Consider the following 14991-nt stretch of genomic DNA (forward strand, 5'->3'; position numbering starts at 1 on the left):
AAAAAAACCCCCCCCCCCCCCCCGCGACTGAACGTCAAGGGTCTATCACATAAAATCTGAGGGAAAATAAGATCAAAGTGAATGAGTTTTTAGTACTCATAAATATAGCTCCCCAGATGTTTGACTTTATGGTAATCTTTCCTTTTAGCCTCTCTCCCTGCTCCCTTATGTTCCCATTATCTTTCTAAGGATCCGAAAAAACAATTCAGAAATACCTTTTGAAGTCTTAAGAGAATTTAAAAAAAAAAAGTCTTACCCGAAAAATAAAGGATTGGTAAATGGACCAGCAGAAATCTGTAAGAGGCCTTTCGTGTTCCTCCACACCCCAACTTACCTCCCCATTGTCCTTGTCAATACTGTGAGACTCATCCAATATCCTATCCACTTCTACGTAGTCTGGATTGAAGGGCTCTTCATCCTAGATGAGTTATAAAACCAAATAAGACCAAAGGATCATTGTCTGGTAAACTCACCCTCCACCTCACCTTTAGCAGATGATCCTACTTCAAAATTTTTAAAGAAAATAGAAGCCATCTGATGGTAGTTCCCACTTCACAATATCAAATCTTACAAACTTACCTAGTCTATATCTATGTTCCCACCTGTTACCAGAAAAAGCGTCTCCTCTCCCTAACAGAGGCCATTCTTTCCACATATGCTCTGGATTCCATCCCTTCTTGCCTTCCTATGAATCCCTTTCTACTCAATCACTCCCATAAACCTACAATCATACTCCACTATTTTACATCTTAAAAAAGATCTTCCTTAACTCTACATTCCCCTGCAACTATTCTTCTCTGCTGCTTCATACCCAAACTTTCCCAAGAGTTTTAAATACATGCTATCTCCATTCCTTCAACTCTTTCACTTGCCCATCAATTCTACTTTCCTTCATTTGCATCAAACAACTAAAACTACTTTTGTCAAGGTCATTAATGACCTCCAAATTGTCAACAAATATAATGGACATATTTCTTTACTCACCTTGCTCCAGGATTTAACTAATAGTAATCCTGGATATGAGAAATTAAAACTCCTTTATCACTATTACTATTTGCACTGAATTAGAAATTGGAAAAAATAAATGTTCTTTCTTAATGATACAGTTGCTTATGTCTACAGATACTCAAGTGGACCAGAGGGGTGGTTTACCATCTGTTTTGAAAATGCTTCATGTGTACTGAGCAATTCAATTCCAAAATATCCTAAATCTAATAAACAGACCATATTTAAACTTAGGAAAACAAAGTACGAGGCAATTAAGTAAGGAAAGTCAACGATCAAAATTAAAACTTGATAACCTCAGACAAACCAATTATGTCTTTTGAATAATCAGCCAAAGCTGACAACCCCACTAATTTGTGCTTCTATGAAAGAAATGATAGGCAATACCTATCCCTAATTACCTCATGGAAGAAGTGTCTCATCTGAGCCATTTTGGTTTTGAAGCGCTTTAGCTTTTGATGGATCCTCTTATCTTTCTCTAGTTGGGAGATGGTAGCCCATTCACAGTGCAGGTAGGAGCTGAAGAGGATGGAAATAGCCAGTCATGGTGTGAGAAAGAAAAATTGGCAGACTAGTGTTTGAGATTTTGGAATTAGCATCCCAAATCAGACATGACAAGCGTGTGCTTAATCTGGAAGACAATCTATTAGGTCAGTTCTTCTGAAACTTCAATTTGCACACAAACCACCTGGTCAGGGGTGGTGCTTAACAAAGCATCCAAATAATGCTAATTCTGCTAGACCATGGACTGTACTTTTGAGTAGCAAGGTCTTAGTGCTAGACTAAGGTAGAGAGGATCACAAGGGATTTTATCAGGAACTCTCACCCCACATTCCTGCAAGGAAATGGCAAGTCACATCAATTCCTGAATTTCTCAATGAATAGCCGTTTTCTCCATTAAAAACAAAAATTTGGGCTAGAAGACAATAAAAAAGCAACATATTCCCACCCAGGATAGTCTACTACACATGAGAATATTTTACAACACTGTGGAGTTTGGAGTAAAAAGCTTTTTGCACAGATCACATACTAATTCTTGTACTTGACAAAGAATTCTTCTGCTTCAGTGTATTGTCCAGAAGGAAGCTAAAAAGAAACAAAGAAATTGCAGTCACTAACCCCTTATTTGTCAAAGAAAGAACCTTTAATGTCAACCACACATGGCAGAACTTCATACCAATGCTCCCTGAATATATTACTGACTCAGGGACTAAGAAACTAATCTGGTACTTCAATACGAGAGGCTTGGTATCTAGAAAAAATAAGCCATTACCCATTCTAAACACATAAGTGAAAGAAGAGATAATAACATAGTTCCTATTTTCTGGATAACTTTCCTCTACCATCTCTTATACTGTACTCTAGCAATATATCCTGACATCCAAATGTGTTCATTGAATAAAGCCTATAAAGGTAGCATTATGGGCTGATATTAAAGATAGAGGCCTCACCTCCTTCTTCACAACCCGCATAGAAAGAACTTTGTCTACAATGGCTGCATCTTCTTCACTGGGATTCTCCTGTACCAAAAGATGCAGTCAGTCAAAAAATGACTCTTAACCACAGGACAAAGCTCTCAAATTGCTTAACTTGTCAGCTTACCACAAAGAACTGCATGGAAGGCAAAGTCTCGCCATCTGGTTCTTGCACTGGTTCAGGGAGAATAGGCTCTGGTTTTATTGGACCAGTTACATCCACCTCTTCTTCTTCTTCATCATCTGTGATCTTTATATCCAAGTCCTCTGTATATTTTTTTCGCTTAACTTGGCGGTTTGAGCGTCTCTTCTGTAGAGAAAAATGTAATTAAAATAACTGTTTAGGTCTTTCAAAGAGAAAACCTTTAAAACTATTTGTCTATGGTCAGGCACTTAGATTTTACTACAAATTCCCATGAAAAAAATCAAACCTAAAGATGAAAGAGACCTTATTTGTCAAACCAAATTATTTATTCTATGTATTGAACATATATCGATTTGTTGAACTGCTTAATCAAAGACCGGGATTCTACTGAGAGAAACCTGCACACTATTGGCAAGAAGCTCTAGGGAAACTGAAACAGGACTCACAAGCCACAGGGTGCCATATACAAGGGGTCTTCAAAAAGTTCATGGAAAGATTCTTATTACCTTTTCATTCCATTTTTCTATAAACCTTCCCTCACAACCCCACGAACTTTTTGAAGTACTCTCATATGTCACATCAGGGGCAACCCTGAAGTGCAAAGGTGCAAGAATATTTTGTTTCTAATTTTGCTTTTTTGTTTTAGTTCTAAAGCTTTGTTTTGTTTTAATATATAAAATCATACTATATGTACAAGGGGTCTTCAAAAAGTTCATGGAAAAGTTTCATAATATCATTCAATTCCATTTTCCCAAGGACTTTTAGAAGTTCCCCCATGTCATTCTACTGCTTACTTTTTCAGTTAACAATATTTCTTGGAGATGTTTTCCATATCAATACATTTTAGATCTACTTTTTATTCTTTCAAGTGGCCGAATAAAACATTTTAAATTAAGTAATTTAAGTAATACTTGCAGCTCATACTAAAAAATTGGAAAAATAAAATTATTATTTTTCACTCCTAATTATATCCCTGGAAAACCCAAAAGAATCAAATCATAGAACTACTGAAACTGAGCAAACTTGATTAGCATAAAATTAATTTTTGAAAATTAACAGCATTCCTATGGAGTCAGCCAGAAAATATAATGAAAAAAAAGATCCCATTTAGGAAGACACAAAGATTAATTATCTAAAAGATTAAATTTAATAAGATACACATAAATCTATATGAAGAAAACTTTAAACATTACAGGAGGACATAAAAGACTACTTGAGTGAATAATAAAATATACTATTCTTAAGTCTTAAAGAAGAATTAATTCTCCCTAATTGAATAAATTTGACAAGACAAAATTAACATTTTTTAATTAAACAAAGTGATTCTAAAATTCAAATGGAGAAATAAACATCTAAGATAACCAGGAAAAATATGAAAAAGTACAGTAGACCTTACCCAATATAAAGGATAATATACTAATGACACAATTTGGTACCTCCCAAAGAAGAGACAAAAAGGTGAATATAACAGTGTCCAAATATAGACTAAAATACTTATGTGGATTTAGAACATGATAAAAGTGGCACTTCTAATCAGTGAGGAAAAGATGGATTACTTTATAAATGGTATTGGAAACAACTGGTTAGCCATGTAGAGGTTTCTGAAAGAAACAAAATTCTAATTTTTTTTTTTTCTGTCCTTTTTGAGACCGGCCGCACTGCGCTCAGCCAGTGAGCACTGTGAGCGCACCGGTCATCTCTATATAGGATCCGAACCCGCGGCGGGAGCGCTGCTGCACTCCCAGAGCCGCACTCCCGAGTGTGCCACGGGCTTGGCCCAGAAACAAAATTCTAAAAGGATTTAAGATTTATACAGTGCAGACTTATAACCCTGAGGTCACAGGTTTAGATCCCCGTACCAGCTAGCCATGAAAAAAAAAAAAAAAGAAAAGAAAAAGAAAAAGAAAAAATAAAAATGAAAACAAATAAAATGGTTTAAGATTTAAAGGTAAGAAAAAGGCATAAAATTACTAGAAGAAAATATGGAGAACTTTTGTATAATCTTGGAGTAGAAAAGGTGTTTCTAATAAATTGGGTTTTTTTAATTGAAAAATTGATTAGACATATTTGTGGGATACAGAGTTTAATATCAATACCTGTTTACAATGTGTGACAGTCAAATCAGGATAATTAGCATGTTCATCACTACAAAACATACTCATTCCTTGTGTCCATTAAGCAACTTTTTTTTTTTCCTTTGTCTTTTTTCGTGACCGGCAACAGATTGCAACCCTCAGTGTCGCGCCCGTACCGGACCGTGACCGGCAACAGATTGCAACCCTCAGTGTCGCGCCCGTACCGGACCGTGACCGGCAACAGGATCGCAGCCCTTGGTGTTGTGCCCGCACCTCGCTCAGCCAGTGAGCGGCCGGTCTGTATGTGGGATCCGAACCCTCGGCGGGAGCGCCGCCACACTCCCAAGCGGCGCACTGTAGCAGTGCGCCACTGGGCCGGCCCCCATTAAGCAATTTCTTGCTAGGCTCCCTCTCCCTCCCTCTTTCCCACCTCTAGTAACCACAGTATAGATTTGACCATGTAAAAAAAAATTAAGGTTATTTGCATAATACAATCCATCATAAGCAAAGTTAAGAAACACAGACTGAGAAAAAAAAAAAGGCATATGATACGTTTCCTAAACATAAAGAGTTCTTGTGAATAACAAAGAAAAAAATCAATAATACAATTAGAAATAAGGTCAAATGACAAGAATAGACAGTTCAGGGCCGGCCCGGTGGCGCACTGGATAAGTGCGCTGCTTGGGAAGCGCGGCGGCGCTCCCGCTCGAGGGTTCGGATCCCACATGCAGACCGGTTCCCACTCACTGGCTGAGCGAGGCGCGGGGGCAACACCGAGGGTTGCGATCCCATTGCCGGACACGGAAAAAGACAAAAGACAAAAAAAAAAAAAAAGAATAGACAGTTCATATTAAATATCACATTGCACTCCATAAATATATACAGTTATCATGGGTCAATTAAAAAATAAATAAATTATAAAGTGAAAAAAAATTTCAGAGACAGAAGTAAATTAGGGGGTACCAGAAACTGGTGGGAAGGAATAATGAGAAGTTATTGCTTAATGGTTGAGTTTATGTTTAGGATGATGAAAAAGTTTTGGAGGGCCGAGCCCGTGGCGCACTCGGGAGAGTGCGGCGCTGGGAGCGCAGCAGCGCTCCCGCCGCAGGTTTGGATCCTATATAGAGATGGCCGGTGCGCTCACTGGCTGAGTGCGGTGTGGCCGGTCTCAAAAAAAAAAGAAAAAGTTTTGGAAATTGAAGAGGTAGTGGTTATACAGCATTATGAATGTAATTAATTCTATGCAACTGTATGTTTAAAAATGCTTAAAATGGCAATCCTTAAGTTATACGTATTTTACCATAATAAACAAAAATGAAAAATAACAAAATATAGACATTCATAGAAAAAAAATGCAAATAGCTTTTAAACATAAAAAAATGCTCACACTCACTCATAATATAATAACTACAATTGAAACTAAACAGAGTTTTTTTCCACCTAAAAGACAAGCAAAAATCAGCAAGTTTGATCAGATATTTGAAATGGAACTCAAACATTGTTGGGGAGAGTACACACGGCATGCCTTCTATGGAGAAAAATTTGGTAATAACCTTTGACCCAGCAATTCCACTTCAAAGATATTATTCTATGGATAAATTTGTACGTGTACACAAATCTCTGTAGTATTACTTGTGGTAGAAGGAGACCAGAAAAAATCTAAATGCCCATCAACAGGAGACTGATTAAATGGCCTTAAAATGGAATACGATAGGGCTGGCTGGTTAGCACATTTGGTTAGCATGGTGTTACAACACCAAGGTCAAGGGTTCGGATGCCCATAGTGGCCAGATGCCAAAAAAGAAAAAAAGAAAAAAAAAAAGAATGGGATAGATTAACAATACCAAATGTTGAAGATACATAATGAGAACTCTACTGGTAGACATATAAAATGACACAATCACACTGGAAAACTGGCAGATTCTTATAATGTTATACATTTAACTATCCTATAGTCTATTAATTCCACTTCTGGGGATTTAGCCATGACAAATAAAAACCTATGTCCACAAAATACTTGTACTAAGACTGTTTTTTGTAGCCTTATTCGTAGTAGCCCCAAATTGGGAACACCAGAAATTCTGTCAACGGGAGAATGAATAAACAAATTGTAGTATATGCATAAAATCAAATATTACTTAAGAAAAAAAAGAATGAACTACTGATATCTTCAATATGGATGAATCTTAAAAACAGCATGCCAAAAGAAATGAGGGCCAAGAATATATATCGTATGCTTGCATTTACATGAAGTTCAAGAACAGGCTAAGTTAATCGAGGGTGACAGAAATCAGAACAGTAGTTACCTATGGAGAAAGGGAGTATGGTGACTGCATGAGGGTATAGGAGAACTTTTTGGGGTGATGGAAACATTCTTTATCTTGATATGGGTGGTGGTTACTTGACTGTATAAATATGTCAAAACCCATCAAATTATACAAATAAGATCTGTGTATATTTCAGTAGATGTATATTCTACCTAATTTAAAAAAATGTTGGGGTTTGGATCCACATACTGGCCAGCTGCCCGAAAAAAATTTTTTAAAGGCTGGGAAGATACATAAACCATCGATAATTACTTTTAAGAGAGTGGGTTTTTTTTAATCCCCATACTGGCCTGCTGCCAAAACAACAAAATAATACAGAGTGGGATTTGGAAAGACTTTCTACCTTTTATTTTACATGCTTCTATATTACTTGATTTTTATTACACCCTTCAAGCAGTACTCTTAAAATGACATATTTTTTTAAAATTTAAAATACACTAAAAAAATTTACTTAAATTTGCTTTAAAATAATCCAAAAGGGGGGCACGACTGGAGTTGGAGGAAGGATAAACGGCCATCCACTGATAAATACTGAAGTGGGAGAATGTGAACATGGGACCTCATTAAATAATCTCTCTACTTTGTAGATGCTTGAAAATTTTCATAAAAGGAAAGAGTAGGGGAGAAATGGGCTAGATCTACCTTTTCTGATAAAGAACAACCTCCTAGAAGTATCATGCATGAAAAAAAAAATCCCAGTACAGAAGAGTAGGCATGGAATAATAACATTTAGTGGAAGTGGGAATAAAGTGCTCATGAAAGTAGAGACTATTTCTGGAAGGATACACAAAAAAATGGTAACAGAGGCCACCTCTCAAGAGAACTGGAAGACTTTGAGCTGGGGCTAGTATGGGAGACTTTTAAGATGTCTACTTTTTTGCACTATATTAATTTTTCTCATACACACACACACACACACACATTTTTTAAAAAGAATAAAATGGCAAATAACCAAGGAGCTAAAGAAATTCCACACATTCCCAAAGGATAAAAAATGAAAGTATAATAATCATGACCCACTTACCCTTCAACCCCTATCCTCAAAGATACATATTCTTATCAATTTTTTTGTGTATCTTTTCAGAAAAAAATTGATACATACACATATATGTACACACACAAACACACGTACATACTTTTAAAAGTTATAGAGAAACTCTATACAATATTCTACACTTTGCTTTTTTCATTTAATATGGTGAGTTTTCTATATTAGCACACCCTAACCTACATCACTATTTTTAATTGCCATGTAGCATTCCATCGCATGGATTTTCAAAATTTTATTTTAACTATTTCTCCACCAACGGACACTTACTTAACTTTTGGACATTTTTGCTATTACAAATATTGCTACAATATATACATCACTGCATACTTTTGAGAATATATTCACAAGATAAATTACAGGTACAGAAGTTGAAGGGCATTAACATTTTATTTTTTTATTTATTTTTGGTGGCTAGCCGGTACGAGGATCTGAACCCTTGACCTTGGTGGGCATTAACATTTTAAATCTTGATACATACTGAAGTACTGACTTGTCAAAAAGATTGTCCCAGGGCCGAGCCCGTGGCGCACTCGGGAGAGTGTGGCGCTGGGAGCGCAGCAGCGCTCCCGCCGCGGGTTGGGATCCTATATAAGGATGACCGGTGCGCTCATAGCGCTCACTCACTGGCTGAGTGTGGTGCAGCCGGTCTCGAAAAGGACAAAAAAAAAAAAAAAAAGATTGTCCCAGTTAACACTCCCAGCAACTGTGTGTCAAGGGTCTGTTCCTTAATTTCACTGTCAACATACATATGTTTCACTCCCCAAATTCATATGTTGAGGCCCTGACCCCAATACCTCAGAATGTGACTATTTTTGGACACCACAGGGCCTTTCGAGAGGTGATAAAGTTAAAATGAGGCCATTAGGGTGGCTCTTAATCCAATCTGACTGGTGTCCTTATAAAAAGAGCAAATTAGGACACACAGAAAGACACCAAAGATGTGCATCAACAAAGGAAAGACTATGTGAAGACACAGCGAGAAAGTGGCCATTTGCAAGCTAAGGAAAGAGGCCTTAGGAGAAAACAAACCTGTAGACCCCTTGATCTTGAACTTCTAGCTTACGGAACTGTGAGAAAATAAATGTCCGCAGTTTATGCCACTTAATCTGTGGTATTTTGTTCTGGCAGCCCTATCAAAGTAATACACCAATTTCTAAATTTTATGGCTTTGTATTTCTTGTATTACAAAAATTTGCACTCAGTTTGTTTTTGGTTTATTTAACAAATATTTTATTTAACGCTATGCTTGTTTTATTTAACAAATACGCTTTCTTAGTCCGTTTTGTGTCACTGTAACAGAATATCCCAGACTAGGTAATTAATAAAGAAATTAATTTCTCACAGTTCTGGAGGCTGGGAAGTCCAACGTGCTGCATTTGGCAAGGACTTTCTTGCTGCATCATCCCATGGTGGAAGGTGAGAAGGCAAGAGTGCACAGACAAGAAAGAGCAAGAGAGGGCCAAACTTGCTTTTATAATAAACCCATTCTCATAATAACAAACCCACTCCCACGATAACGACATTAATCCATTCATGAGGGCAGAACCCTCATCACCTAATCACCTCTTTTAAAAGTCCTATCTCTCAGCACTGCTGCATTGGGGATTAAGTTTCCAACACAGGAACTTTGGAGGACAGATCCAAACTATAGCACATGAATGAATATAACTCTAAATATGTGCTCTTAACTGTGAACCAAGCACTGTTCTATGTGCTTTAAAAATGTTTACATTTAATCCTCATAACAACTCTACTTGGTAGCTATTATTATCTGCATTTTAGAAGTGAGGAAATAGAGGCACTGAAAGGTTTAGTAACTTGTTCAAAGTGACAATGCTAGTAAATGGTAGAGTTAAGATCAGAACCCAAGAAATCCGGCTCCAGAGACTATACTCTTTACCACTATGCTGTTTATGGAATTTTTTTGTTGTTACACTTACATAATTTTTATATATAAAGTGTATCAATCTTCATTTTATGACTTCTGAATTTTAGTATCTTCCTTACAAAGATCTATTCTACTTGATAATTATTTTAAAAATTATCCATGTTTTATAGAAAGTTCATGATTTTATTTTTTATATTTATAACTTTTATTAAACTGGAATTTGGTTTTCTTTAAAGAGTAAGGCAAGAAATCCAGTTTTTCTCCCCTAAATGGGTAGCCAGTTGTCCTAACATAATTTCTTGAATAATCTTTCCCCCTGATTTAAAATGGTATTTTCATCATATACACTAAATTCTCATAACTATGTGAGTCTATTTCTAGGCTCTATTATCTTTTTTTTTTTTTTTAAATCCCATATAAAGATGACCGGTAAGGAGATCTTAACCCTCGGCTTGGTGTTGTCAGCACCATGCTCACCCAGTGAGCTAACCGGCCATCCCTATATGGGATCCAAACCCGGGGCCTTGGTGTTATCAGCACCGCACTCTCCTGAGTGAGCCACAGGCTGGCCCAAGGCTCTATTATCTTTTATTAAAGTATTATTTCTTCTCTGATTCCAAAATCACTGTTTCATTAATATACTCTGGGTTTTTTGGCCTCATTTTCCTTTTCAAAAATGTCTTAGCTATTCTCACATGTTCATTTCCCTCAGAAAAATCCAAGTATCAGTTTGTCAATGCACCAAACGTATATTAAGAAAGAAGGGAGGCATTTATAAGTATTAATAGTTAGAGAGGCACTTAAAGTTCATTTAGTCTAAACCTCCATTTGCTGATGAGGAATTCAGACCTGGCTAAGTTAAGTAAATTGACCAGGCCCACAGAGTTACTTAGAAGTACCATGGGTCTCCTAAATCTTAATACCAGGTTATTTCTACGGTTGGAAACTGGAGCCAAAGATGGTACCAAAGGGCAAAAAATCAGAGACAGAGGACTAAAGTTCTTCCAGTCTGGCTTCTTTTGGTTTCTTCCAATGTCTCTCATCTTCAAAAGGTAGGAAGAAACTTTGTGCCTAAGCACCCCAGTTCAAAGAGTCAGAACCCTGAGGTGTAGAAAAGGTAAGGCAAAAGGAATAGCTGGATGGTTCTAAGAGAAAGCAAAGTATTGACATAACCATAATAGCAATCATCCAGCACAATTCAATATCATTTGCTTAGGTTTTTTTTGGAATTTAGGAAAATGAGCATTGCCATTTTTATAGTAATATGCTTTTGCCTAAAAAGACAAAAATTGGGGATGGCAGGTTAGCTCAGTTGGTTAGAGCACAGCCTTGTAACACCAAGGTCAAGGGTTTGGTTCCCCACACTGTCCAGCCACAAAAAAAAAAAAAAAAAAAAAGGAAAATAAATAAATAAAAAGACAAAAATTTTAAAAACAACCAGATACATTCTTCTTTTAGGACTACCTCTAACTTACAGTTCTTCACTATCTATTCCTGGCTTGTTAGTCTTAATTAAACATGATTTTTCTACTAAGTTCTTTAAGGATCTTTTTACCTGAATGCTGCTTTCTTCATCTTCCCGGGGTGATTGTGCAGGCATGACTTCGACATCTGAATTATCAGAAGAGGTATTACGTTTTCGCTTCTTACCCACCACGGGAGTGATAGTGCTAAAAACAAAAAGCCAAACTCATTTTCATGGAGGGCAAGGAAAACTTAGCGGTAATAAAATATAATTAATTTAAACCATCACCTACTAAGCTTCAGAAGTGTTTATATCTCAGTCTATGGAACATACAACTATTGAGTAGGGTGTTTGAAAAAACGTCTGTAAACCACTGACTGACCTTCACACCAAATTTGACAAATCCAAGCTACCATCACGTTTACAAATACCTGAAGCAAAGTATAGCATAAGATAGGAGAATGAATATTGGATTAAGAATTAGAAGGCTTCATTTTAGTTCCAGTTCTGTCACTAGCTGGGCATTAGTTTCCTTATTTGTAAACACTAGTGATAATATTTGTCCTGACAGTTGCTGAGAATCAAATAAGATAAGAGAGATGAAACTTGTTTTTCAAAAGGTGAAAAATCCTGTATAAATTTATAGCATTATTATAATTATACCACAAAGCCTGAAGAATCCCAGGGAGTAGAAGCTAGTGGGAAAGGAGAAACTGTAAGACATGGAAGGGAAAGACAGGACACTCAATTGTGACAAGAATTATGTGGCAAGCCACAGTTCCACCAACACTGCTTAAGGCTGATAGTGATTGCTGAAATCTCCAATTCACAAGTGAGATGACAGAGGCAAGAACAGGGCACCCATGTCTCCAGCAGTTCTCTTTTTACTGGTGAGGGTGGTAAAGGTAAGTAAATCTATTTCACACTATAGTGACACAAAATCAGAAAAAAAATATAAATACATAGAGTCACAGCTTTAGAAAGTAATCCCCTTAGGGCTGGCCCATTGCTCACTTGGGAGAGTGTGGTGCTGACAACACCAAGGCCGCAGGTTCGGATCCCTATATAGGGATGGCCGATTAGCTCACTTGGGAGAGTGTGGTACTGACAGCACCAAGTCAAGGGTTAAGATCCCCTTACCGGTTATCTTTAAAAAAAAAAAAAAAAAAAAAAGTAACCCCTAACACAATGATTGGCTATCTTTCCTGTGCCTTACTGTTTTCTTTCTAAAATATGCTAATTTGCAAATTTCTGTTTAACCATATAAGCACTGAGACAGAGAAAAGAAAGGCCTTATTATCTTCTACGAAAGATCCCTTTGAACTCTGTAGCTGCTAAATACCAGTTCCTCTCAACACTATTTAACAATGAGTGCACTACCCTCAAACAACCCATCAAAATAGCAAGGGGTACTCACTTTAGCTTACTCTTGCCCTTAGTTTTGGAGGTACCAGATGTTTTGCTCTTCTTTGGCTTTTCCTCCTTCAGCCTCTCCCCACTGCTCTTCTTCCTGCGTTTCTTCTCACCTTCCTCCTCAGGCCGAACACTGGGCAACTCATCCTCATTCAGGACTCGAGGTATGTTCTGTTCACCCCTAGCACGGGCCCTAGCAATGGCCTCTGCTACAATCCGATTTGCTTTCTCTTGCTTCTTCTGGTGTTCCAGCCTGCGGTTTTCCTCCATTCCTGTCTTTCCCCCCGTATGAGGAACAGAGCTTGCTGGTGATGACAGAGCTGCCACTTCACTGGCACTTAGAACTTTAACTACAGAGAGTCCAGAAGAGGCCCCTTGGGAAGAGCCAGCCTATAGAAATAAAGACACTAAAATTCCAACATGCTTGTAACCTGGCCCAAATAAAACCAGCTCTGAAGCAGGCAGCTAGAAACTAGTTCTCTAACTCCTCAAGAACAAGGCTCAGAACAATTTTTACTGAACATAGACATATTTTTTAAAAATGTGTTTTTTGGTGAAAAAAGGCAAGAATTCTGCTAAATTAAACTTCATTATCCTTTTGCCATGCTCTGATATCAACACCCATTCTCCATTACCTTACAGAAATTATAACCAACATAGCCAATATTGGTCTCTGGCTTAAACATAAAAAAATTCAAATTCTACTCTTGGCCTATCTTTATCTTCCTGAGAGGTGGGAAAAGTGATAATCACTAGACTATTTCTTTATCCTTCAAATAAGGGGCTATTTGAAATGTTTTTTATTTCACAATAATATTAGAAAAAGATAGTAAATGAAAAAGTTCAAAGACAAATACTAGATAAATCATCTCTTATTCCAAACCCAACAATAACTGTCTAATCTTTTCACGATATAATTAAAATAAGGTTTCCATGGGTGAAAGATATAAAAGCCTGCATTCAGTTCAGAGGTATAAATCTAGAATGGCCCCACATTCAACAACACGTGGTGGATGAGGGCAATATCAACGGACTAAGAGGTTTGTTTTCTTTCTTTTCCTTACTATGTAAGTCTCTCACCTGTGGCTGCAGCACCACCTTAAGTGGTACTGAAAGTCTTTGTCCTGGGCTTTGTCCTGGTCCCATTATCTGAGCCTGCTGCACAGAGGAGAGAGTCATTGGCTGGGTTGAAGGTGGCTGCTGAGGCTGTGGTTGTGATGATGGAGGCTGTGGTACAATCTGGATTTTTTGCTGTGGCTGCTGCACCTGTAGCTGGATAGTTACTACTTTAGCAGGCTGTCCCTGGGCATTCTTGGCTTGAGTCAGGGCTGCCAGTTGGTTGCCCTGTAACACTATCTTGCCTGGTAGACTCCCTAGAACAACGTGCCGATGTCCTTGGGGACCTCCAGACTGTGGCTGCTGTAGGACCAGAGTGATGCGTTTCGATTCACCCTAAAGTGAAGACAGGAAATTGTGAGAGGTACAACATTAGAGAATGGTATACTGTGAAATATTAACACCAGTTTTCTTCATCCTAGAATCATAAAAATTGAGGGTCAAAAGACATAGTACAATTCATTTTGTTCATCCTGTTATCTTCTCTATAACACCTCTGCCCAGTGGGTATCAAACCTATTTTTGAAAAACTCCTGATGGGAGGCTCTCTATATTCTAAGGCAGTCATTTCATTTTTGGGAATCTATTAGAACAAAAGTCCTTATATTGAACTGAAATCTGCCTCTTTGTAGCTTCTTCCCACTGGCCCTACTTATCTTAATGATGCCCAACACACAACTCTTTTGGCCCTTTATTCAGAGGCTAGACCCTTTACTTTCCTATAGCAGAAACTAGCCTTTTCACTGAGCAAAGTAGGAGGGAGACAACCTTTGTGATAAGAGTAGGAGAAAAATACAAATAGCTTTTACAAGTTTTGTAAATATAAATATAATTTTTCAAAGATGTTTCTTTGTTCCCATAGTATCCTATATTTCTCATAAAAGTTTTTATCATACATTATTGTGAATTCTTGCTTAATGTCTGTCTTTCCCAGCAGACTGTGAGCTCTGTAAGCACAAGGACTGTGTCTGTCTTATTCAGCACCAGCTAGGCACAGTGTAAACATGTAGAAAGAGCTCAAAAAATATCTT

General features: G+C 37.5%; 1 protein-coding gene across 2 annotated transcripts in view; it reads right to left on the reverse strand.

The window, feature by feature from the left end:
• The window catches only part of CHD8 (chromodomain helicase DNA binding protein 8), a 56842-nt gene that overhangs the window by 23078 nt on the left and 18773 nt on the right, over nt 1-14991 (reverse strand). For both annotated transcript variants that reach the window (XM_008574063.1, XM_008574062.1), the window contains exons 3-10: nt 13925-14296; nt 12849-13234; nt 11522-11636; nt 2608-2790; nt 2457-2525; nt 2036-2091; nt 1407-1524; nt 335-418 (exon numbers count right to left, since the gene is read on the reverse strand). In XM_008574063.1, the coding sequence (XP_008572285.1) occupies nt 335-418; nt 1407-1524; nt 2036-2091; nt 2457-2525; nt 2608-2790; nt 11522-11636; nt 12849-13234; nt 13925-14296 (1383 nt within the window). The remainder of the gene's footprint in view (nt 1-334; nt 419-1406; nt 1525-2035; nt 2092-2456; nt 2526-2607; nt 2791-11521; nt 11637-12848; nt 13235-13924; nt 14297-14991) is intronic.

Source organism: Galeopterus variegatus, unplaced genomic scaffold (genome assembly GCF_000696425.1).
Source record: "Galeopterus variegatus unplaced genomic scaffold, G_variegatus-3.0.2 Scaffold994, whole genome shotgun sequence".
In the NCBI taxonomy this organism is placed as follows: Eukaryota; Metazoa; Chordata; class Mammalia; order Dermoptera; family Cynocephalidae; genus Galeopterus; species Galeopterus variegatus.